This window comes from Oxyura jamaicensis, chromosome 6, assembly GCF_011077185.1.
Source record: "Oxyura jamaicensis isolate SHBP4307 breed ruddy duck chromosome 6, BPBGC_Ojam_1.0, whole genome shotgun sequence".
Lineage (NCBI taxonomy): Eukaryota > Metazoa > Chordata > Aves > Anseriformes > Anatidae > Oxyura > Oxyura jamaicensis.
This window is the reverse complement of record NC_048898.1, coordinates 32,775,115-32,802,422: the sequence shown is the minus strand read 5'-3', so window position 1 is coordinate 32,802,422 and position 27,308 is coordinate 32,775,115. Positions and strand designations below refer to the sequence as shown.

Sequence of the window (27,308 nt, the reverse complement as noted above, 5' to 3'; positions counted from 1 at the left end):
GGCCCAGTTCAAATGGCACTGGGAAAAAAAGCTCGGCCTCAGCAGTGAATTCCATCCTTCCTAAAAGGCACGTTTTCATCACTCATTTTTTATTTGCAGCGCTGTGTTTTGCAGTAGTGCTGCATATATTTATCAGAAAACATCCGTAACAAGCAACATTCACGTTTTCACATCTCATGCTTCATTAATAACTTACTAAGTTATAAGCTCCTTAAAACTTTCTAAGTGTAAGCAAGTACAAATTAATGAAAATTTATTCTGGAGTTCACATGAAACGAATAAAATTTGTGCTTACAAAGAAGCTAATATATTTTTTTCTTTTTTTATTAAGAAGTAAACTAACTTTATATGTAACTAATTTTAACTTTATATGTACTTATATGATACTTTATATGTAACTAACTTTATATGTTCTTTTTCCATTCTGCATATTCTAAAATGTTAGTGATATAAAATATCGCAAATATAAAAAATTAAAAAATATAAAAAAGTGGCAAATATAAAAACTAGCCACTTCACTTATATCCTAAAGAGGAGGTTAGAATATCTTTAGAATACATAAAATTGGTTCTAAAGAGACTTTATCTCTGTTTATCATCCTTCACAGTAACAATGACCACTCTAAGTGTTTCACGGCTGCTGCCAGAAGTTGTAAAGAAAACTGAAGCCATGAATCTGCAAAACAGCAGCTGAGCCACACTGCTGCCACAGCAGGTCTGCTCATCCCTGCTGCACCCTCTTCTGCAGTTTGGAACATCTTTTGGTTTGGGGTTAGGTGACTTGAAGAATCTCTGTAACTCCTCCTCAGACTCTTTGGCTCCTTTGCTTCAGCACCAAAAGCCTGCTGAGCAACAGTATCTGCAGGCTTGCTGTCTATTTGGTCCTTTCTGCTCTGCCTGTAAATCCCTCACTGCCACTATTGACCACTGTTCAGAAATGCAGGCACTTCACCTAGTTCATGTTTCACTGCATTGCACACCTTTCCCTTTCACTGCTCTACATCCCCTCCATACATTGCAATTTACCTCCCCAAAATGCAGAAATTCATATTCCAGGCCATAAAAATATATCAGCATTCTCATTCAAAAAAAAAAATATATATATATATAACCATGCCACTGATATTTTCACATTCCAAGATACTTTCCAGGGAATATTTTTCATAGGTTTACTAAGCAAAAGCACTCCCTGACTAACAGCCTGATGTTTCTCTCTCTCTTGCATTGCTGCAGCACCAGTTTTTGTCACCGCCCCATCAGACATCCTGGCACCTACCCAAACTTCTTGTCTGTAGTTCCTGTCGTCTGGAAAAAAAAACTGTATTAACGCCGTCTAGCTGACTCTTTATCTCGTTTAAAATCCAAGTTCAAAATACCCTATATTCTCTTCCTGATAAATTATCTCTATTTCTTCCTCCTCCTGCTGCTCCAGCTCTGGGAAGCATGAAGCCTACAGTACGCGTGGATGTTACACTAATGGCTTGAAAAGAAAACGCTGGTCTTGCTTTTTCTAAACATCATAAAGTGAATAGAAAGCAGATGAAGATATCCCATTACATAGAAAAGCACTGATAAATTAGAGTAAAATTCCATTTAGGCCTCCTATCATTTGTCTTCTTTAGATGTCCTGATGTTTAAATAACACTTAAAGCCATTCTCTAAAACAAAAAAAAAAAAAAAAAAAAAAAAAAAAAAAAGATTAATATAGCTACTAGTTTACTTTTTAAATGATATTCAAATGAAGAGTAAACAAACAGATCTGATGCCTGGCTGACAGCTTTGGGGATAAAGTCGTAACACAGCTATATTACAGAAAATGAGATATCCAATGGTTTTATTAAGCAGATGCTGGTGATAAATATGGTAATATGTAAGAAAACATGTTCTGAGCTTTCATTTCAATTATGAAAGTTAGAGGCATTCCGTCTGTGCCCCATACCAAGCCAGTCCACCTTATGGTCCTTCCCTGGAGGTGACCCAAGGACAGAGGGTTCTGGCAGCAACCTCCAACCTCTTCACCACCTTCTCCTCTTCCTACCTCCCAGTCACAGAAAGGAGCCTATTTAATTTACTTTTTCTCCCTTAAAAAATAAAGTTTTCTTAAATTTCATCTCAAGATAGCCCATATTGAGTCCTGAACTCACTGTGACCCACTGGTAGAAATAATACTCAGGCAGTTTGCATTCATTGCCATTGCTGAACTGAGCAAAGTCATTGCATTGTACTCATGGCCTGCTGGAATGATGAAACAACTTCTGACCATTAAAGACTGCACTGCACATGAAAAGAGAGTATTTTCATGATAAGAACCTAATTCAGATCGATAATTAGCTCATTTGAAGGTGAGTGGAGGAGGGAAACAATGACTCACTTGTTGAAGTAGAGGGAAAGCAAGCAAAGGAAGAAAACATAGGCAAAATTAAATTACAACGCCTTTAAAATCTTGTAGGATTGTACTAATCTGAAACCGTCCTTGCAAAGCACTAGCTATATGACCATACTTCCTTATCTTAATAAATCTGATTGGAATTTTTAAATATATTTTTGTTATTATTTACAATGTTACTTAATATGTAAAACAACCAAGCTCCATATTTTCAATTTATAATAATTCAACAATTCAATTTATTGAATTCCAATTTCAATATACAATTAGCAAACGAGAAAAAAAAAATAACAAGAAGTGTCTTTCACAGTTTTACCCCAATTAATGCACAAATGAAGAATCTCAGAACCAAGCAAGTATATTACTTACACAAGCAAATGGCAAAATTTCAGCTCAAAAAATGTAATGTTCTTATTCAATACTGGGTAACTAGTAAGTGAAAACTAGATTTTTTAGTCTAGTTTTTAGACTTTGAGACTTCAGACTAGTTTTAGACTTGAAACACTTTGTTCTAAACCAATCTGTCAGTACTTTTAAGAGCACTAATGCAAAACTAATAATATTTTACCAGCCAACAAAACCATAAGTGGAAATTAAAACACAACAGAAGTGTTACTCATCTGCACGACTACGGTCTATTGGATATGAAGGAAATGCTCTATTTTAGTTTTATGGTTTACTCAATAAACAGTAATATAGTTACAGTATAAGCAAGGTTAAATGTTGCTGCCAGGAGGCCAACTGGGAAGTTAACACACTCTTCAAATAAGAGGGTGGGTTTTTTTCCACATTTGTTTGCTGTCTGTTGGCCAAGCACCAAGCTTTCATATTCATATGAGTATAAAAAGCTACCAAAAGAAATTCCTGCAGAGACTATTAAAGTGTCATTTTTAGTAATAAGACTTCATAAATCAGGGAGATGTTCTCACTTCTAGGATCTAACAGTGCTTGGTGCTGCCTCCCCCTGCAATCAGGTCCAGAAGGCTTACATATACAGATCACTGGTTCCACTTTTATTATACGCAAGGACATCTGCCCCATCCTGTCCCCTTTTTATAATGGAAAAGCTCTGCAGTGAGAATTTAATATTGGCCAAAATCTAGCTATCACCTGACCCTCCAACTTGAAACACCTGCCTTGGCAGGTTGGCACCCTTGGGAACAGCAGCACCATGGCATCATGTATGGTGAGCTGCAGGTCCAAGGGATGTCCTGGGCTTCTCCTTGCCCTGGACAAGTTCATGGCCCTGGACCAACAGCCTCAGTAGGCCAATCCAGTCTCAGGGAATAAACTAAGGTATCTGGAAAAAAAAAAAAAAAAAAAAAAAAAATTCAAAGAGATGACAGCTCCTGGTCCAAAACACAGCAACACAGCGGAGCAAGTGGATAGTGGATATAATAGCAGGCACATCATTAATAGAAATATGTTACCAGCCATACCTTTTTTTATGTTAAAAGAGAAAAATAGCAAAGCCTTCAGGACAAATGTAACTCAGGATTAGGAATATTTCCTCCACTTGTTGCCGCAAAGATACAGTTCCACATCCCAGTGGCTACACACAACAGTGCTGGTGGGGGTTGGCACCAAAAGATTTTGTTCTGGAAAGTAGGATGGAAAGAGGAGCTGTTCTTGATAGCATCTGCTGGTTCTCATGGAACAAGAATAAATTATAATTTTGCCTTTTAAATTGTGATTTACTTCACATTTGTATTTCTTAGGCTTCATTTGCTTCATTGTAAAGAAAATTTTATCTGCAACTTTGTATTTGAATGACATCCTTGAGAAAGAAGTTACCCCCTTCAATTTCCACTGCTATTACAAATTAATGCTGCCAAAATGAGGGAAGAAAAATGGAACAGAGAAGAAATAACCTTGTGTTACCATTGATATTACAATTCCAAATTCTGTATAATATATGCAGAGAAAACCCTCCTCTTCTCAAAGATTTACTAGGAAAACTCCAAAGAGTACCTATATATTAGCAAGGCTTTATTAAAGACACAGAATATGTTATGTGGTAGTGACTGCTTTGCTACAACACATTATCATAAGCACTTAACACAACTACGCGTAATTTAAATCAATAGCAAAGTTCTCATTGATATCTTTGAAAGCAGCTTATACCCTAATTTACCTAAAGCACTCATCTGCAGAGGGTGTTACTGTTATTTATTAAAATTAATAAAATCCTACTGTATTATGCTAAAAAAGCACATCTTGTAAATCCTTAAGGGCCTGCTATAATAACAGCAATCAAGAAGAGATGATCAGGAAGCCTTATCAGAAAGGGTTTGCAACACTCTGGAGGGAAGACCTCTTGCTAAACAGCAAAGCTGAAGCCAAGAACAAGTGTGGTGGCACTGCAGGAGACGTTCAGTAGGCTGGTTAAGAGCAGGTACCACGGTGGGGCGACAGAGCAGGACAGACAGGATGACATCCCAAAGTCAAGGTCAAGGACTGGAGAGACAAGATTAGAAACCAATACTCTGGAAGAAAGAGGCAGAGCTGCAGCAGTGAGGCATATTGAGCAGCAACGAGCACTGCTTAGATGTCTTAATTTGCAAAGGCAATACTCAGTCATGCTCCTAGCCCAGCCTTTGGCTACGTTCATTATTCTCCTAATTTTCCAGGGAAGTTGGCCGCAGAGAACTGTTGGGCTGATGTGACTGGGAGAGGCTCAAAGTGCTCCATCGGATACCTGGCTGCAGATCAGGACAAAACTTGTACGTGGCCCATTTCAGCACAGATAAATGATTAAGAATGGTTAGCAACTTGTCCTGTTAAAACTTTCAATATCATGAAAGGAATGTTAGTTTCATATTATTTGTCTTTCAAATAGTAAAAATACTTCTTGATTTGGTAACTTGATTAAATTTGTTCTTTTCTATCATAGGTAAAAAAAAAAAGTAAGAACAAAAAAAAATGTTGAGGTGTGATCAGAAATACAGATTTGTTCAATGAACCAGAAAATATCACTGTCCCAATTCTTATGTTATGAAGACAGTAAGCCTATACTGTAACTGAAGAAATTAGAGAACATCCTGCTATTGCATATGAAAAGTGAGGAAAAAGGCATGATTATAGCACTTCACCTCTTTACTCCGTGTCATTTTATGCTGGCTTTTGAGGAAATACAACCTTTGTAGGACTGTGCTCTGTTAGTGTCCTCAGGCGTTATTGACTTATTTCAACCACATTTGAGAGAGGCAGCGATAACAAGTTTGCAACAACTTTGTGAAATTAAACAAAGAAGGATATAGCAAAAAACTAGATACATCATCAGGTATCAAGGGATCCACCAAGGTCACAACAGGAAAAGTGGCTTCCAGCCTCAGCTGAACGTGACCTAATTCAGTGTCACTGAGCATGAAAACTAGATTCCTGTCACCTTCACAGACGTCATGATCAATCAGGTGTGTCCCCATGGATGCTTTGTCCAAAGCCTGTTTTGTAGTGCTGATCAATCACCTGGTCCTTCTGCCTTTCAGAGATGCTCCTGCAGATCACATTTTTTATGGCCCTCAAACTGGGCAGTCTTTGCTGCCAGGCACACTAAGTGCCAATAATCAGCCGGTTTTGTGAGCAGCATATAATTAAACTTATCTTGTTTGGATTGAGATATTCAGGCTGCTGAACAAAACATTTTCTACTTCTCTGTGTTGTTTTTTTATGCTGCTGTCGTCAAAGAATGCATTAGCAGCCTTGCAGCCCATATGGTCCAAGGTTATGAAACAAGAAAAATCTGTAAGAGGCAATAACTTTTATTATATTACTTAATACAGAAAAACCTTGACATAGAAAAAGCACATCAGCATTGTGCTCTTGGTCTGTTTGTCAAGACATTATCAGTATCATTGTTCAACAAAAGACTTGCCTCTGGAACTAAAATAAAAAATGTTATTTAATATTTGTGTTACAGTACAGATCAGTCAAGATTAGGAGGCTCTATTTTGCTACTTATGATCCCTAAGAGTTGGAGTTGCTTTACATCAGTGCTTCCCTCCTCTTTGAAGACCACTTCTGGTGCTCTTGAAGGATTAGAATTGACATCACTATGCTTTTTAAAATGTATTGAAACTATTCTAGATTTTTAATTACAGCAAAGGCTGCTAAAGGACTTCCAAGAAGAGTTAATACAGACTACATAAAAAGACACATTACTACTTTCTAAAATGCTGCACATAACATCAAACTGCTGGCTGCTCCTAGCAGATGCTTTCCAGCATCAGTTTCCGTGCCTCAGCCCGCTCCTGGCCCCTGCACCCAGGGGTGAGGCCCATTGTGCCAGGATTAGCCGCACACATGACTGTCCCACAGGGACAATAACCACCCCGCGGCTCCTATTCACAGCCACTGGGCACAGGCAGGAGCCACAGAGGTCAGGCTCAGCGCGCTCCGTCCCAGTTATTCTGCAGTCCAGCCAAGCAGCAGCAAGAGCACCAGCAAACACTCTGGCTGCTACTTGTGGTCTGTCTTTTTTTTTTTTAAGTGCAAAAACTGCTACTGCTAGACGTCTTTTGGTGCAGTCACTGGTATTTTGAAACTTGGGACAACTTTAAAATATATTTTCTTGAGGCTCATTTGGGTTATTAAGTGGCTTGGAGTGGGACGACCTGAGAACAAAGCAGGCAGCTGGACCCCGCGACTGAACGCCAGCCAAACTTTTCAGCCGAAATACTAATCCTGAAGCAAGCAGGAATGGATTTCCTCGGGCTTACAGGGCCTGCGTGACCTATCAGTACAAAGGGCTCCCTCCGTCATCCTTAATGTGCTTTTGCTGAGTGTAGTATATGTAAGAAAAATGGAGTTTTTAACATCTTCTCCAGAGATCCGCTGCTTTTCAGAACTGCTTGACAGCAGTGATGGTGATGAAGAGGAAATACTGGAATTTGGAGACGATTTACAACTTAATCCTTTTGATGGCTTGCCTTACTCTTCCCGTTATTATAAGCTTATGAAAGAAAGACAAGAACTTCCAGTATGGAAAGTGAAATACACTTTTATGGAAAGTTTGCTTCATAATCAAATTGTGATTGTGTCAGGTGATGCTAAGACTGGCAAGAGCTCACAGGTGAGTATTAGAAAATACTTTGTTGAGCTTTTCTTATTTTTAGAACACTTACTATTGTACACTTCTCAGAGATACTATTCATATTTTACTACTTGCAAAAAATTTTAAATAGAAAAAAAAAAAAAACAGTGCTCAATTTACTGTTTACCTATACTAGATTCATCAATACCCAGATTTATGTTAACCTGGTTTCTGGTTTTGGTTAGTAGTGGGCTGTTGCTACGCCGAGTGCTGTGTGGCATGGTAATATAAAATATAACAGCATCCAGTTCTGAAGAGTTCAGCTGCAGTGCAGGCACACAGCTGTGCTGGTGTTCAGCAATCCTGTGCGTAAAAACAGATGTGCAGCCTTCTATTGTAATCTGAGGTGTTAAGGCCAGAGAGAGTAAAGTACTATAGGTGACAGAAAAATCAGTCCAATATAGATGTGAAACACATATAAAAATACACATTTGAATAAGTTTCTGCAAATACTTACAGGCAGTTGACACTTATTTTATGTTTCTCCATAAAAGCCATTTTTACGTAGTTGATGGTGTCTTTTAGGCTTTGGGGTAAGTTGTGAACTGAAAAATAATAATTTTCAGCCTCTGATTTTCGACTACAGTATCATAACCAACTAACAACAATCTCAAACAACAACTTTTTAAATTCTAAACACTAAATTTAAAAATTTCAGGCCCTTTCTAGATACTGGCTGAGGAACATTTGCATTAACTACTTTAGTTTAATATTTAGAACCAAATATATAGAGAGGAAGAAAAATATTGTATAAAATATTCTTGTATCTGTCAGTACATGTAATGTAAATTTTTATTGTGTTCCTATATGATAGCATCACATCTCAACTTTAAAACCTATCAACTATATACTTTCAAGCCTGTTATAAAACATATCAGACACAGTCCTTCCCTACTGATATTACAGGTGCATTTTCACTGTCTTCGGAGAGTCCAAGGCAAAGTCTAAAATAGTCTAGGACATACTTCAAGTTGCTTTAGTATTTTATCAGTAAATCATTCCTTTGGCATTTTGCTGGCTGCTATTTTGCTCAGCAGGAAAAATTTATCATCTCCTCCCTTGTATTGACTAAACTTGTCATTTTATCCTCTTTTTGTCCATCATCACATTGAACGTCAAGTGGAAATGGTAAACTCTGCAATGCCTCTGTTGGATTCAGCGCATATCCTTACTTGGAAAGCATGTTTTTTTTCTGGTTAATGTTAGATCAGGAAAGAAATACAGTGGATTTGCAGGCAGGTCATAAGAGAAGGTGGAGAAGTTCTCAGGGAATGAAGGATTGAAATCAGTAGGGCTGTTTCTCAGGGAGAAGCCATAGTCCTTCTCTCACTCCAGCTAATAGCAAATGGTTTTTCAAGAACACATGATTTACAGAATTAATGGGAAATGCATCACTGAAGCCAAGATCTCAGTTGACTCCAAACATATAAATATCTAATAGGACCATTAAATTCTACTGTTATATACAACAACCTACGTCTGTTATTCCAATAAGCAGAGAATTGTCAAGCAAATATTATCAGCCACAATATGAGTGTTTATGACTGGGAATTAGGAGGAAACTTTCCTGCATGTAAAGCTATAGGATAGCTTACTGTTGCAGGGCTTCTCATACCTGTCAGAGACTTTGATGCTGGACACTGCTAGAGATCACATATGGAACTAGAAACATTATACTTCCATTGAGAATTCCCATGTTTCCATAAAAAAATGTACACAGCGCCTGGGGCCTGGAATATTTCTTGGAGTGGAAAGTCTTCACCCCCTGTAATTGACTGTGATTTATATAAAAGAAATTTTGTATAATAATAAACTGCTTATTAACAACCTTCAGCTCTTTCAATTGTCCTAAAACAGATTTAACAAGATGTAATACATTACTGGCTGTTTAACCATTTTTATAAACACAAAAAACTATATAGAAATAAATTACATGTGGCTGATGTTTTCACACCTAGTTTACATACGTTAAGCAAAGAAAGGGATTTGAAACCTAATACTTTCACTGAAATAATATTTACAATGGAATTGTACATTCTTATAGCAATAACACATGATTTAGTATTTTCCAGTATTGATTTTCTACTGTAAATATATAAGCTAAAGAGCTACTGCATAACTTTCTGGAACAGTTCAGCTTCAGATACCTTGTTTGCAGAGTAATTAATCTGCAGTTGCATTTATTTGTTTATTCAGGCATTTATCAGTTTGAAATCCTCTTCCTCCTGGGACACATTCCTCATGCCAAGCACCTGAATACGGCACCGCAGGGGCAGGGTTAGCACTAAGCCAGCTAGAAGCCCCTGCCAGCAGATGCTCAGACACTGCCCCTGCTTCCTGCACCCAGAGACACCTTCTCTCCTCAGCAATATATTCAAACTAATCCAAGTCCAGTTGAGAAACTCCTAGATAGATCCTCCAGCCCATGTCACTCCAACTCTTGACCGTTTAAGAGAGTCAGGTTCTTGACATTTAGCTGGTGGATAATTTCTGTCCAGGAGCAGCTCATCTGCCCACAGTCAGGCAGAGAGTAAGCACTGGGTGCTCAGGTCGATTCAGTTCTTCCACAGTCTTCTCACAGTACTTCAGGCCTCACCTGGAGTACTGTGTCTAGTTCTGGGCTCCCTGGTACAAAAAAGACAGGGATCTCCTGGAAAGAGTGCAGCATAGGGCCACTAAAATGACATGGGACCTGGGGTATCTTCCCTATGAAGAAAGGCTGAGAGACCTGGGTCTGTTCAGCCTGGAGAAGAGAAGACTGAGAGGAGATCTTATCAATGTTTACAAATATCTTAAGTGTGGGAGACAGAGGGATTTGGCCAACCTCTTTTCAGCGGTCTGTGGGGTCAGGACAAGGGGCAATGGCCACAAGATGGAGCACAGGAAGTTCCGCAACAACATGCGAAAGAACTTCTTCACGGTGAGGGTGATGGAGCACTGGGACAGGCTGCCCAGAGAGGTTGTGGAGTCCCCTTTTCTGGAGATATTCAAGGCCCATCTGGATGCCTACCTGTGCAACTTGCTCTAGGGAGCCTGCTTTGGAAGGGGGATTGGACCTGATGATCTCTGGAGGTCCCTTCCAACCCCTCTAATTCTGTGATTCTCCTTTTGCATTACAGCCTTTGTTAAACGTGTTAAGCACTGAAGATGCCCGTTTTCTTGTTTACTCACAGATCCCCCAGTGGTGTGCTGAGTACTGCCTGTCCACCAGCTACCGTCACGGTGTGGTGGTGTGCACCCAGGTGCACAAGCAGACAGCCGTCTGGCTGGCCCTGCGCGCAGCCGATGAGATGGATGTCAGCCTCGGCCATGAGGTGGGGTACTTCATCCCGTTTGAGAGCTGCTGTACAACAGAAACCATCCTGAGGTTTGTGTGTTTGGTGTTTCATCCCTTCAGGCTACTTTGTGCCTTACAGTTCTTTGTGAGGATGCTGCAAAGGCTCGCAGCGGGCAGCAGCCCAGTCCCTAGCTCTTCACGGCCCTGTTGCACTAACACGACAGGATGGACAACCAACAACTGCATGTGAACACTGATTTTGTGGCAAAAGGGTTTTGTATCCAGAATGGGGAAAACCAAAACAAAAAGCACTGCTTTGTAAAGTTGCTTCTAATATTTTAAAATGTAACTACTGGAGATTTTGCGAATAGCTGGCAAACTGTAGAAGGCCTGAAAGAGGTATTCTATATTTAATTGCAGTAGAGATTTAAATGGGCTAATGCTAGCATCTGCACAAAAATTCATTAACCATCTCAGTACACTCCATATCCTTCTACTGTGTCTTACTCTGTGTTCCAGTACAGAAGTGTTCATAGCTATAAGAGAAAGCAAATCCAGAATTTAAAAGCAATCAAAATTCTCTCTAACTGAAAAGGAAAAATCAGTAATGAGAAAAACATTTTGGAAGATTTTTAAGGGATAAGAAATGTACATAAAATGTCAGATATAGATAAACAGCAGCAGCAACAAAAGGATCCAGATTATGAGCCACTATAAAAGCTAGATTTGTTTTCTCAGGTTACTTAATATGTCATGTTAATAAATGACTGTAAACTTTGAGCCTTTTTCACAGCCACATGAGCTGCCCCTGATTTCCAGTGCAGACGAGGGTACTCACCACTTTTGAAAATCAAGTTCAACTGCTCTTCCTTTTGCATGTCCTTTCTCTTCCATGGAGAGCTGCTTACCTCTCACCCTGCAGCATGCCTTCCTGCAGCTGCACCTGATGTGAAAGGGAGATGAGTCCTATCCTTCCACATGTTGAAACCTGGTTCAAGAAGATTCACAGTCCTACTGAGCAATACAGCACAAAATAATATGCTTTGTAAAAATTTTGAGTAGCAGGAATAATAGGAAAAAGAAGTGGGGAAGGCCTTACAGTACGAATGAATCTCTCGTCTTGGTTCTAGCAGTGCCTCAAGTGTGTGTGTACACCTTCATTTCCTTATCTGAAAACATTAGTTCATAGCTCACAGATTAGTTATGGCATGCAATATGCTTAGATAGTTTGGAAGATGAAAAGCAATGTAAGTTATGAATTTAGGGCAGAATTATTTCTTTTTTGCCTAGAGCATCTTTTCAACTATATTGCCATTTAGCATCATTGACTTTCATTGAGTTTTTAGCCACTTAAAAAGGATTTAAAGAGGAAGCTGAGACTGTGATACTGTCTACAAAATAGGCAGTGTTCATTCTTATCAAATCTTTCTTAGTAGAACAGAAAGAACAAAGTTGTCCCCAAGACCTTGAATTAATTTCTTAGAGTCAAACCTGGATATTCCAAGAAACTTTGTGCCGTTTTCTGTTTGCCTGGTGCAGATACTGTACAGATGATATGCTACAAAGGGAAATGATGTCTGCTCCTCTTCTGAACTCCTATGGAGTCATCATTCTGGATGATGTGCATGAGAGAACTGTTCCAACTGATGTGTTACTTGGCATTCTCAAAGATGTCTTGATATCAAGACCAGAACTGAGGCTGGTAATACTCACTGCACCTCACATGTCCATCAAACTGCAGAATTACTGCGGCAGCATCCCCTTCATAAGAGTGGAAAGCAAACACCATGCAGAGGTTGTATATTCCTGCAGCACTCAGGAAAACCATTTTCTGTCTGCACTGAGACTGCTCTTTGAGATACACCACTCAAAAGAGAAGGGTGACATTGTGATCTTCCTGGCATGTGAACAAGTAAGTTATTAATTCATTCTATGGTTTCTGATTTTAACCAAGAAAAAATTTAAATCTGTGTTTTCATATGACCTTTTCCATCTGTGTTTTTATACGACCTATAAATATCTTGTTGCCATTATTTAAGACACTGGACATTGCCAACAGCTTCATTTCAGTGTTTTTGTGTACATAATGCTGGATTATCTGCCCAAGGAAGTGGTAGAGTCTCCATCCCTGGGGGTATTTAACAGATATGTGGATGTGATGCTTAGGGACATGGTTTAGTAGTGGACTTGGTAGGGTTAGGTGGTGGTTGGACGTGATGATCTTATGGGTCTTAACTCAAATGACCCTATGATTCTATTATTATGTATATAGCATAAACTAAGAATCTATCATTTTTTGTAGGTTTGAAGAAAACCATCCACTTCCTGTGTGATGCAAAAAATAGCAAAGGTGACATACAGGGACAGGAGTCACAGATGTAGGGAGTTAATGCACTGCAACCTGTTCTGGCATTGGGCTTATCACACTTTATTTTATCCCTTTTTGGCAGGAATGGACACGTCCATTTTGCATAAACATCCTACTTCACATGAATGCTTTTACTCTAAACCTGCCTACAAAGTCTTTCCATCTGCATTCACCTTTGCAGTTGCAGTTGCAAACTTCCCAACCATTTGTGCACACAGCAGCAGGAAGCAAATGTCACTCGAGATGCTACTGATAATCCAGGAATCTGTATGGATTTAGCTGTTCTAAACAGTGACATCTCTGAATCCCTGAAGTGATGCTCTAAATTCATTGCTGTCAGGATTGCATAATTAAGTCCTTGTCAGAAAAAAATAAATAATAATAAAAAAAAATCACAAAACTTTATACCCATCAAACCAATGTGCCTATCACTTGTATTCAAATAAACATTTTAAAACTTGGAATTATTTTAAATTATTATTTTTTTTTAATTTCCTGATAGTGGTCTCCATTCTTCCCCTTTGTACAATTAAATCTGCTTTAGAACAACAAATTAACTTTCATAGCTCCAGATTTATGAGATAATGACTTTTCACAGGCAAAGATAAATTACTTTGAACTACCCAAGGGTTTTCGGTTTTGTATTTTTCTTTTGATTGTATTGCTATTCATTGTAAAAAAAGGGGGGATGGATATGTAACATTTTTAATGATGCTAGTAATCAGTTATAAACTTCTTAGACACAAACTTTGCAAACCTGTATCAGTTCTTTTCATTACAATACACAATGTTAGAGAGAAAACACAGTCTTTCCATTTGCAAGGACTGGGAAGAAAGTTTTATTTCTGCTAAAAATACTTCTGATGGGCAACCCCACACAATACTATAATAATAATTCACTTATTGCTGAGAAGAAATTACTTGGTTTTCTCTCTCATGGTGAACAAAACACTCATTATGAATCTCTACCCAACAGTTCAGACCCCACATATTATTGCTTAGCTGTGATTTAAAGTTCGCTGTTCCTTAGCACTACTTTTAAACTGAAAAAAAAAAAAAAAAAAAAAAAAAAAGAATAAACCAAGAGCATTAATAATTTTGGTGTTGTCTTGGTGCCAGTCTTGCTATTAGATGTCATTACCATATTTTTATAATATTTTTTGCAGTATTGTAACTGTAACTTCTATGAATGTAGTGTCACTCTCAATGAGGAGCTCGATGTGTTTTTTTCAGTTTTGAAGATTTTTACTAATAAATTAAAAAACAAATCCCTTTCAAATTGAGTGAGTTTTTGCCTTTTAAAAGTCATGCACAAGGTAAATTATTCTATTTTTAAACAAAACAAAACCCCAAAAAAAACTTTTTAAATTTGTTTTTTGACCTCTGAATTTGTGACTGTTTTTAAAGGTAGTGTTCCATTAATGTACCTTAGGGGTATTCTACTGACTTTATTAGTCTTCACAAAATTTATTATTAACTAAAAACACAACAAAAACTTTATAAGTTTTATATAATAAGCCTCACCAACGGCTCACCTGAGTATCTGTTACTGCATTCCCAGGCTGACACATGACAAATTTGCAGCAAAATAATCCTTTTTCAGAACTAAATCACAGATGTGGATGCATCCTACATGTCCTATATACATAAAGGTTAGAGGCCATTTCATAATTTCTCATTCTTGATATTCATGTACTATATTTATGCACATCTGTCTTCCCCTGGAGGTTGGTTTGGATAAGATTAAAGCTGGAGAGAACTGTTTAGGAAATTGCACAGGAGAAAAAGACATTTCAAAAACAGCCCAGATTTTCCATGGTCTACATTTAGTGGAGACGTTTGTTAAACTCTCATAAATACTTCTATTAGATTCTGGTTTTGTCTTGTAATGATCATTCATGTAAGATTTAAATGTTGTTATAGTTTGATACATAAAGTTCATTTTAGAAAAAAAAATGTTTTAAATATTGATATTTGTTTTTCATATTCATCATTAAAAAAAAAAAATCTTTCTCCTGATTACAGGAAATTGAAAAAGCCTACCGAATTATCAGACAGGAACAGTCTAATTTAAATCCTGACCTTGGAGAACTCATCCCAGTTCCTTTATATCCCACAAAAAGAGACTTAATTCCCAAACCAAATCAAGACAAGCAGAAATGCTACAAAAAATACAGAAGAAAAGTGCTGCTCACCACAAGCTTTGGAGAATCTTTGATTTGGATTAAAAATATAACCTTTGTCATTGATGTTGGTCTTGAAAGAAGGAAGGTTAGTAAAGTTAACCAAAATCAGGATGCCAAAAATGAACAATGCATAGATTTTTTTTCAGAGTGCAGGAAAAGGAAAGGTATAATTGGTGCAAATGTTTTCTAGAAATATATGTATATTTACATTCTTTCATAAATCAGATTGTATGACTTTTTAACATTCCAATTACCACAATTTAAATAACTTTCATAGATATTGGATGTCTTCAGTATCTTAGACAGAGCAAAATACAATTAGTTCTTGGCTACCTGCTAGCAATTTACCTGGTTTAGTAGATTAACCTCATTCCTTGTTTTCTTAATTCCTATGTAAGCAGTGCAGTGCCACAAATCAGGTAACACAGAAGGGGGCTCAGACAGGAAACCACTTCTTTTTGAAGCTGCTTCTGCAAATGTGCTTCCATCCAAGTAGCTCAAAACACTGCAATTTATTTAATTAAGACCTTTTACAGTTCATTCTATGTCCTCAGTTCTTGTTTTCCATCCCATCCTGGGAAGAACTACTACAGCTGCAAAACTAGATCTTATTTCATTTATTAAAAGAAAAGATGTGAAGTCCTAATGAATGAGTGACTGTAGGAACAAGTCACTGCATGAGCTGGAGAGCTGCACTACTATGGGCTTTATAACTGCCCTACATGTTCTGCTAGACAAAATAGATATTCCAGTAACAGGCAAAAGGAACAATATCAGAGGTTCTGTACGTAACCCACTATTGAATCACCCAAATTTAAATTAAGTATTCCTAAACTTTTCAAACAGGGATGACTAATGCTGATTAGCCTTGAGGGTTAGTTCAGGCAAAAGGTTGGGAACTAACACTACCTCTCATTTTCATTACAAAACATTAGACAACACTGGCATTTTTAAGGGTTCTCATTTTGGGGTTATAATCTAACTCAGCCTCAAGTCAAGGAAAAAAAAAAAAAAAAAAAAAAGGTCATACTTCTGTGTGGGAGGAACAAAAGTCTAAATACAGTTTTCAATTAGACCATGCATAACCCAGTTATTTCTGAACTACAGTTGTTGTTTCAGGTGGATGACTGAAATGAATTTCACTTCCATTTTCAGTTGGATGGAGATGAATCTCAATTCCACTTTAATTTGAAGCCTAAAGTAGAAGTCAGTGCTTACAGATTTCTGTGAATCAAAAATATGAAGTGATGGAAACAAATCAGTTTCAGCACAGTCCTGATGGCTGTCAGATCACCTTTATCAATTACACAGTTCCTACCCTTTAATTCAATTACTTTGTCATAACAGCTGAAGCTCAGTCCCCTAGTATTCATTCCTCAGTGAATCAAATTTACATTCAATCCATATGGCTGGAAGTCAGTTCAACGCAGGCAAATGTTTGTGCAGAAGGAAATCCCACATAAGCCTTGCAGTTGGGATATATAATGAATTTACCCAGTGGAAAATAAATTTGTCCATTGGACTGAAGTGCATTTTATCTTTTGATTGAAATCTTGCTTAAAGTAGACAAGGTTGAATCAGATGGCTTGACTAGAAAAATGCCTTACCCAGCTGTATTGTACAGAAACTTATGGACATCACCTGGTGGTTGGAAAAGTGAGTAAATCAGCTCCTTATTGTAATCAAAATAAAATTAAAATTAAGGAAAATAAATAAATAAAACAGGACCTTGTACATCCTCATTACAGTTCTTGTGTCCTGTACTGAACTGACAGATTTCAGTATTAAGACAAAAATCTGGAGTTATGGAACAGAACATTATCAGGCAGTGTTGAGATTCTGTCATTGGAAGAAATTTTTTGATGCTTTTCTTGGTGATACCATAGATGTATTTTTTTGTGCTTTAGTATGTTACATTTCTTCAGAAAAAGACATCCATCTTAGAGAATACTTACAGAGCTATTGCAAAACTTAAGCATCTGTCAATTTATCAAAGTGTTGGCTGTTTTCATTTCCTACCTGGTGAAATATACAGTATAAAAAGAAATGAAACTGTTAGTACACATTGTATTCAATAGCCTAGAAAAAATGCAGTACATACCAATACTTCTGTAGTCTTCACTTACTTCTCTGATGCTTAATATTTCTTTCATTTAAAGGTGTACAATCCTAGAATCAGAGCAGAATCTGTTATAACGCAGCCGATCAGCAAAAGCCAAGAAGAGATGCATAAACAAATTCTGGGCACGTCTTCGTCAGGTAGAATTATTAGCTCAAAATGCAAACCCATCAGCTTAAATTATTAATAGGATCAATGTGACAATGCAAACAAAGTAATTTTCCTGAAATCTCTTCCAGGAAAACTCTTCTGCTTGTATCCTGAAGAATTTACACACAAAGAAATGAAACCAGATTTACCAGCCAAAATACAGGAATCAAACCTGACTAGCATGGTTCTCTTCCTGAAGAGGATGGATATAGCAGGCTTAGGACACTGCGACTTCTTAAGTAGGCCAGGTAACGATCATGCACCAATTTTCCATATAATTTATATTACTTTTGTGGTTATTTAAATATTAATATTGACCTGTTATTCACAGTAATGTTTTTATTGAAGTACTTGTAATATCATTGCCACTGCTTTTACCACTTACCTACTAGAACAACAGTTCATAGTGCAATAGTTGCACTTTGAAAAATGGTACCCACTATGAACCATTTGCTCTGAAAAAGATCATCAAGTATCTGAATGGAATTGGAATTAAAAAAACTAAAAAAATAAAAATAAAAAAATCCAGATATCTTCTCATCTAGGTTTCATATTATTTCCCTGGAGCCCACAAAGAAAATTTGTGTCCCATTGTACAAGGCATTGTACAGATACCTAACAAAATATATTCCTTTAATCAAAATTTTACAACCCAAATATACTATCGTTGTTACCTTGGAGATACATTTAGAAGAATTCAGCTCTCTTCCTAACCTCCAGCATCTCCAACCTTAAATTTACCATAAGCTGCTGCTTAAGGACAATATTATTTATAAAATAAACCCAAGTAAGCTTTCAGTATTAGGCAGGAAATACTCTGAAATTTCAGCTAAGAGTGCAAAGAAAATTGTTGCTTTATATTACTATTATTATTTTTTATTTTACTGACTTCATATTTGGAGGCTTTTTCTACAAAAGGATATTCTCCTCAGTTCTGAGCTACCACAAAATCTGAGTACCACTGCAAATGCTGTTGATTTAAAGCTAATTAAAGTGAGGGAAATACCACTGATATAATTGTTTTGGAGATCATGTGATGTGTTGCTAGTTTCGTTTATGATAATTTTCCAGTGCAAATAGGAAGACCTTTCATATTGTCCTCCCTTTCCCTCTACACATGCATGGAATTAGAACAAACACTTGTCCTTCACATCTTGTGCACGGTAATTAATCAGTGACAAAGTTTAATTCCCACTGCTGGGTGTTGTGCTACATTCCAAGTGGAATTTTAAGTGGAATTTATTCTGCTTTTCCCTCGTCTATCTGCTACGCAAAAGCATACCTAACAGAAATGTAGGAAAAAATAAATAAATAAAAAATAATAAAAAAATTGCCCTCCTGAACAGTAACTAATTGAAGATTGATGAGAATCAGCAAGTATTTTGGCCTTGTGAGTGTCACCTCCTGTGCAGAATCCAGGAAACCTTCATGCAAAATGGTTATGGAACGGAATGGGTTTCCACTAAAGTTTAGAAAATGTTTTACTAAAGATAAAATAGAAATAAAAATCTAAAATACATTATTGCCTTTATCGCATATGAAGAAAGCTGTTCTTGAACTGTAAAAAGAATTAGTAATGTTACACTAGGAAAAGCATTCAGCATTTTTGGATTTAAAAGCACAATGCAGACAGAGTTGGTATTCAGTAAGAATGAAATGCTAGAGGCATTTAAGGATTTCACAGATGTACGAATTCTAAGTTTTGTCTGTATTTGGAGATAATGCAGCTGAAGAACGGATCTTGCTGATGTGTACAAAATCATAAAGGCATTTGATGAATGCATCAGCTTTACTCGGATGGGCATTAAATATGAAAAAGTTTTTGCTAACTAGATGAAAAGTGTGAGTTCAAGGTATTGAGAAATTTGAGGAATTACTGAAACAGCATGAGGAATGTTAGACACATTGCTTGACCAAAGAAAAAGTCCCACAAACACTGTAGGGGGTTAACTGAAAGGGGATGAGAAAGTCTGCAGACGTTCCTGGTCTTCCTGTCTCATGGCCCCACAAAATTAAACATTTGAAAAAATGCTTTAATTGGGTAATAAAACTCTTCCCAGTTTATCCTGGGAAAGACCACACAATGACTTTATTTGCCTTGGGGCTTTCTGCTTCTTAGCTGGCAACAAACATCTTTGTCTGAAAGAAACAGGACTACTGATGTAAGAATAATTGTAAGGGGTTTCAGTTATTTAGTTATTTAGTTACTTTACCAGCCAACAAAACTCAAAACTTGTCAAGCTTTCAAGCACTTAAGGCTTTCTTTTGGGCCCTGCGTGCTCCTGAGAGCTTTGGGTCAATGATCCCCACCGGTGGAAGCCCGAGTTCTGTCACCTGAGCTGAGAGCCCTGACCTGCACACTCAGTGCCGTGGTGGCTAAAGCAGCACGACAGCACCCAGGTGAACCTGAGACTGATTAAAGCCACGTCCTGAAGTTAATCTGGTCCCAGTTAAACTGGTACCCAGTTCAATTACAGCCCTGCAGCTTCTTCATCAGTAGTCATAAGGTCAACTTGATGGATTACAAATTGCAGGGGAGTGTTGCAGAAGATGTGAAGACAACAGCTACCAGCGATGGAAAGCATCTTCTCCTGTGCAAGAGATCCCAGCTTCCCAAGAAAGCTTCATTATCTTTGCAGCAGTTCAGTTTAGTTGCATAAACCTTCTGTAACCTGCAGTGATGAGGAAGGCTGAGAAAGAGGAGGGGTCTCCAAGATGGTATACAAGCCTAGAGTGGAGAAGATAAGCAACAAAGCTTACAAAATGAAAACTGCTTTGCCCACCCTCAGCCAAACAGGGTACAAGATCAACTGGAAAACAAAACAAAACAAAAAGACACTGCAATATTTCAGTATGCTCTCATTTGACTTAGCCAAATCAATTGCTGTTCAGAGGATATAGGTACTAAAACCAGAAATAGCCTATTTTTCCCCCGCATAGTTTGTCCTGAGCTTGACTACTTAATGGCTCTTCACCTCCTTGATTTCCCTTTGAGCAGAGGGAGCAAATGTATTGCAGCTCCCCTATCATACTCACTCCCAAAAACAACATGCCACAGGAGTGCCATCATTTCTGTTCAGCTAACGTTCACAAGTTTTCTCTGAAATGGAAAAAGGAGGAGGGTTGTGTTTATTTGTACGTTTTTTTTTTTTTTTTTTTTTTTTCTTTTATTATTATTATTCAAAGGTGAATTTCTCCTAAACAAAATGACTTCACTGAAGTGTCAGAAAAATGTATGGACAAAAACTAAAAAAAAAAAAAAAAAAAAAAAAAAAAAAAAGTACACAGAAAATCATTGATAGGAAAAAAAAAAGCATGATGTATAATATGGAAAGAATTTCTTCCAATTGTATGAAGTACTTCTTCACAGCCCATTCCCTGCACACAGATTAGTGAACATATAGTAGATAAGCAAAGAAACAGAAATTACATCAGAAAAATATTTTATTTCTGTTCAACAACATAATGCACAAGGTTTTTTTTCTTCTGCTGCTCTTCCAGAAGAAAAAATAAAAGCCTGGATTAACTCTGACTCATTACTGCATTATGAGAGCAACAAACATGTCAGGCTTACAGCTGCTGCATTTAATTCATGCTATAATCAAGATGAGCAAATGCAGCAGACTTGTTACCCTTTTTAGAATTCATGAGCCATATGAAAATGTATTTGGCGCTGCAGTTCTGAAGTGCATTATTTGAATTCCTGTGCCAGGATAATAGCGATGTCCTTACTTGTTTATCAGTTAATCAGCTAGATCTTTATTGTGTTATATAACGGGAGAAAAGAACTCTTTTCACAGAGATTGCCGCAACATTATGCATCTCTGTAAATCACTGGAAAATCCTTATTTAAACTATGCAAATCAGTATAAAGACTAAGCCATGTAAAATTTCCGTAAGAAATCAAGGTGAAAGCAGATTGCAGATTCTGCATTTGTGCAGAATTATCATAAGCAATTTTCAGATTAAAATATTTGTTGATGGCCATGGATCCCGTGACATTTGAGAGCTATGTGCTATTGTAACTCCACTGACAGGTATTTCTGGAATATCCATAGTAACAGGAGTTGTGTATCATTTCAAATCATTTCAGAGACAAAATCTGTTTGTGTGTTCTTTCATTAGAAACAGAGTGTGTCAAAGACAGAAGCCATGAAAGGTCTGCTCAATAGAGAGCACTTCGTGGCAGATTTGTTATCCTAAGCTCAGTTGTCGATTCTTTTATGTTTTAATTTCTGAATTTGATTGATTAAAAAGTATTACATATCACATAATGGAAAGCTTTCTGATAGCGTAGATACAGCCACACACTTTGTATTCTGTACTGCAGTCTGGGCACCCAACAGCCATGCATGCAGCCAATTGCTTCGAACAAGGAGCTGCTACCACTGCCCCACAGAGGGTATCCCCAAAATGGGGAGGGGTGGCCCAGTACTGTTAAAGCTAGACTACACTCATGTCATTCACTAAAAAGTAACAAAATAAACCATATTAATTAAATATTATTAATATTAAATGTTTTTTCACACCTATACAATGTTCTTTAAATTATACTCTGTGGATAACTGCATGTTGCACAGCCATCTACGTGCTTTGAGGATGAAACAAAGCAGAGACAAATCTGACTTCACTCGCAGTCACTGTTACCCCTGCAGCGTGGCTGTAACTCAGGGTATTTATGTCAGGAAAACACAGGTCAGCCCCCACATCCTGGCTGTCCCCGCTGGCAGAACAGCACAGTAGGGTCCATTACCAGCCAGCTCAGAGGCGTGAAGCAGCAGCATAAGCAGGAATAGAAAGGCTACAAAGTATGAGTTTGGCAAGGAATTTTAATGATCAATTATAACTATAATTTCAAAATAATAGCTATAGAATTGGTAGCATCAGAGCGTAACAAACTCATACAAAATATCAAGCTTCGGAACTTACAGGGAAAAAAAAAAAAAAAAAAAAAAAGAAAAGAAAAGAGAGATTCAAGATGAAATCTGCACACAGAAGCTTGTCCTAAGAAACAAATACCAAGAAAAAAATCTTTGCATAATTCAAAGAAAACCTGGCACTAGATTTCTCCATATCTTCAGTTCATTATCCAAAGAGTAATGTTAAAACAAGCAAACAAACAAACAAAAAAAGAAAACGCCATTCCCCAGAGCTGGTCTCCCTGCAGTAATTATTTTGGCAGCTCTTCATGCTGTTAAGCCTAATAGAAACTGGAAAAACTTGTGGTTTGCCAGGCAGTGAATCAGCTCTTTAAAGACAACGTCCCTTCACCTGACATCTGTTTCAGCTCCAACTTCCTAACAGTTACCCTGACATCCACTTCAGCTCTAACTTTCCTACAGTTATTTCTGTGGAAAGAGAAGATCTATCAAGAAATTGGTATTTTAGACACTCAAAATTTTCACTGAGTAGCAGATGGACAGGACCTGCCAAGTTAGATCCTCCAGATAAGCATGATATGCCAGTTAAATGGACTATTAATAATCGTGAAATGTACCTTTCATTCCTATCTCTGATACTCATTCTTTGCAGAACTTTGGGCAAACCACTAAATCATTTGCTTCCTTATGCAACAAGAGTAACACTTTCATATTTATTTTATCACCCAGTAAGGGCTTCAATTTCTGGCGTGTAGGATGTGATACAGAAAAGATTAAAGGTGCAGCTACCTTTAGAAACAGCTTACTCCGTTCATGTCAAAGCTGCAAAAAGCTGTGAAACTAAGAATATCATTTTAAGTTAGCTTGAAACACTCAATAAACTATTTCAATGCTATCAAAGACATTTAGCTACACATTTGCTTTACAAGGCCCACATGTGATCATCACCAGTAGGATGTGTAATTAATAAAAGTGGTCCAGCTTCCCCAAAACAAGTCCAGAGTGATCCAGCCTTAAGTAGCCAAAGAACACAGGCAAGGCAAAGAAAATATTGGATAAGGAAATAATTTTCAAACTTCCAGGGATGTGACAGCTTCTTGTTGAAAGTACAGGATGTGTCTTGAGAGCTTCTTTTTGACTTTCCTCCTGTGAAAACAGCAGCTGAGTCACCAAGCCCCGCGGTTTGCCTCCATGGCAGCAGCGGCCCTAAAAATAATGATGCTTGCATCATTATAAGACGATGCAGGTCCTTCTTTAAAGAAAAGCTTTCCATATTTAAGCATTTACACTAATTTTATTTATCATACATTACATTAAATTACATTAATACATATAATTACATTATATTAAAATAAGAATATCTGAAAGAACCCTTAAATGAGCATTTGCTGCCTTTATGATGGCTTCTTATTGAGTTTGTGCCTCAAAATGCAGACTAATATATGAAAGCCTTATTCCAATTTTCATTTTCTTACTACTCCTTCACCTGCTTAATCTACTTTTACTATCTTGTCTTTTCAAACACTATACAAGCCTAGGAGTCAACTTTCTTTTTTTTTTTTTTGGAACACTGATAGCAAAATTGGGAAGTAATTTGTGCTTATAAATCTCGAGGCAACTAACTCTAGTGCATAAAAATGCAAATTACTGATGCTATCAGGGAATTGAAATTGACTGCCATATAACCACATATTTTGCAACTTATGGCACAAACTACTTTGTTGATTTCTGGAAATTAGTTTTCCTTGATTTCCTAGTAATTACTAGATGTCTGAATGACGACTCTCATTTCCCTGTATTTTCAGTCACTGATAACTGTTTCCTATCAGTGACTCTCATTCTTCATCAGGTGTTACTTTTCATTTCCTTAAATGTCTTCAGTATTTTCTTTTCAGATGCTTCAGTTTTTGCAAGGGCTCACCTCTTACCCTGTTGAACCTTGTATGTCTGATAATAAATGTTCTCTCTAGGCGGAACCCACCGTGTTGTACAAGCACATCACAGATGTGCACTCTAATATTAAATTAAACAGGTTAAAACTGTAGAGTTTTGACAGAAATGTATAGACTCCTGAGAGAATTTCTCTGAAAATAAACAGCTTTAAGACTAAATCCTAACATTAACAGATTTACACTCTGGAGACGTTGTGCAAAAGCAGAGAAAAATGTAAAGGGAATTATTATTTTCCCTTCATACATTATTAACTGAAAAAAAAAATTAAAAACAACAGGTGTTTGCTCCTCACTTCACTTTTTTCTTTAATTCATTATACCCAGTTAATTACAGAGCAGAGTGATGATAATAAACAAACAGTTCGTTGAAAGGAGAAAAATCCCCAAATGAAGACTTTGCAGCAGGAAGGCCAGGCACCCAGAGGGTGGTGTTATGGCTAAAGGTGACCTACCAGCTCCTTACTGGCTTTCTTTGCTTTTACTCTTCACGATTCAAAAGAAAGCAAGAAATGATTTCTAGTCATCTATTAACAAACATACAACTGCAAACACACAGCCTGCTTGTGTACATTTTTTGTACTTTTTTTTTTTTTTTAAATTTAGAGATTTTGGGGGCAATTATATGTAAATTAGCAGCAGCCCACAGAAATCTGAAAAAATTGGCAGTGCGGTCATCAGTTTTCCAGTGCATGCTTGGCTGGGGAAGGGGCAAGTCCTGCTGCAAAGCAATTTTTGCCACAAACTTCAGAGGGACTGGGCTTTGTTATCCGCAACACAGAGAGAAAATATCAAAGAGCTCTTAAACTGGAGTAAGGGGAAAGCAGTCAATAGTAACAGGGCCAAGATTTACTGAAAAAGATTCTGTCTTCCACAGCCTCAGATGCAGAAAAGCAAGACAAATTAGTGGAAAAAAGTAAAGGAGAAATTCAGCAGGATACTTGATGAAAAAGGAGAACCTTTGTCAAGCCCCTTTGCTATTTATTCCCATGCAGCTGAGGGGTTCAGAAGAGCTACTGCAAATACCATCTCTTTGTCTCTTGAGAAGTAACCGATGAGATGTAATGATAACTGATGAAAAGGGGATATTTGTGTCTGTGCATATAAACCATTTTCTGCGTCTTCAAATCTTGTGGGTTGTTGTTTGCATTCACCCCCTTCCGTATGAGGAATGCACACCTATGACTTGTAGAGGTACTCTCATCCTCACAGAATAAGCTTGACATGCCACTGATCAAAACTGATTAAATTGTGTCCATGCTCCAGCAGTCTTCAGAAAAAGAGCACTTTAGCCTGAAAGCTCAGTGTTCAATGTATGCAGAAGCAAATGTCCCTGCTGAACGCTCCTGGCAGACCTCCACTTGCCTTCCTCTGACTTCGAAGATATGAAAACCATCACTTTCATCCTTGTTCTCCGGCTGTCACCGTTCAGACTTCCACCTTAAATATTCAGCTCTAGCTCATGATCTCCCTCATGTTTGCCTCTGTTCAAGTCCATCTCATACAAGTGCTCCCTTCTCACCCTATACAGCCCAAATTCACCCATTTATTTGCTACATTTTTCTCTTTTTCTCCCCCAAATAGTCTCTCAGCCTATCTAATTATTTTGCTATACTCACTCATCATTTTTTCTGCCTCGCTGCTCTCGCTTCTCATACAGGTTATAAGGAAGTTATAACCTACAGTAAGGCAAAATTGAACATTTCATTTTGTGTGAACAGTGAGAAAGTACAGCCATTTGCTAGGGAGACATTTTCTTTTACTATGTTCCCATTTTTCTTCTGACATCGTGAGAAATTCTGTAAAGAGAAAAAAAAATAAAATAAAAGCAAATCCTCCATATACCTGCAAGAATGGTAAGACATGTACAACTCCTGTAAATTCTTGTCTTCTCCCTTGACCCTGGTTTCATGGTTATCCTTAGAGCTGTTGTTACTTGACTACCAATCATTAAAGAGTACACACACAAAAGAAATAAGTATTCTTTGAGTAATTTCTGTTAGTTTTTAATACTGTAGTCAGCATTGTCTTGACTTTTAACAAAAACTGTTCTTATAGAATAAGGGTCAGCAGTTATTTTCAGCCTTACAGTTGTTACCCCTTATTTTCCTCCTTAAATTCCCTCCTGAATGTTCTAATCCTTCAGTTCATCTCATTTACTACTACTGCTTGTTATTCATCATCAGATAATGGAAGTGGACTTCTATCATTTTCACATAGGAAACACAACAGAAATATTGCAATGAGAATTCAGACATTCATTTACATGCAGCCATTCTCAGGAATTTGAATGATTTTTCCCTTTTGTTAGCTCCTGAAAGCCTGATGCAGGCTTTGGAAGATCTCGATTACCTAGCGGCCCTGGATAACGACGGCAACCTTTCTGAATTTGGAATCATTATGTCAGAATTTCCCCTGGACCCACAACTGTCAAAGTCGATTCTGGCTTCCTGTGAATTCGAGTGCGTTGATGAAATGCTCACCATTGCAGCCATGGTAACAGGTACTCCTAATTCGGGTCTTCCTGCATGGCTTGGGCCACCTGCCAAATCCACGTAGACTTCTTCAAAGTCTCTTCACAGGGGCAATCCAAAGGCAAACTTGCATTGTTCACATCCTGCTTTTTCAAGTAAATGAGTGTCTTTGGCTGCTTAAGTCCTGATTTTGAGCATGCAAAGAAAGACAAGTACCAAATTTGTAAGTAGCACTCCAATTCTGTGCTTCAGATGCCCCGTCAGCTTCCAGGCTTTTGTCAGAGCATGCACAGAACATTCCTTCCAAATGCACCTTCTTATCTCATTACATTCATGCACGTTTGTTACAGAGTGGAGAGAAGTAAATTAGGGGAAAATTCTAATTATAAACAATATTGAACTGTTGACCTACAAATAATTACTTTGCG

The 27,308-nt window shown here is 37.5% G+C and overlaps 1 protein-coding gene across 1 annotated transcript in view; it reads left to right on the top strand.

The window, feature by feature from the left end:
• The first annotated feature begins 7,186 nt into the window (after positions 1-7,186).
• DHX32 (DEAH-box helicase 32 (putative)) overlaps positions 7,187-27,308 on the top strand; it is a 24,486-nt gene continuing 4,364 nt past the window's right edge. Inside the window, exons 1-7 of the mRNA XM_035330117.1 lie at positions 7,187-7,456; positions 10,651-10,844; positions 12,294-12,666; positions 15,148-15,393; positions 17,468-17,567; positions 17,667-17,825; positions 26,718-26,909. Coding sequence (XP_035186008.1) covers positions 7,187-7,456; positions 10,651-10,844; positions 12,294-12,666; positions 15,148-15,393; positions 17,468-17,567; positions 17,667-17,825; positions 26,718-26,909 — 1,534 coding nt within the window. The remainder of the gene's footprint in view (positions 7,457-10,650; positions 10,845-12,293; positions 12,667-15,147; positions 15,394-17,467; positions 17,568-17,666; positions 17,826-26,717; positions 26,910-27,308) is intronic.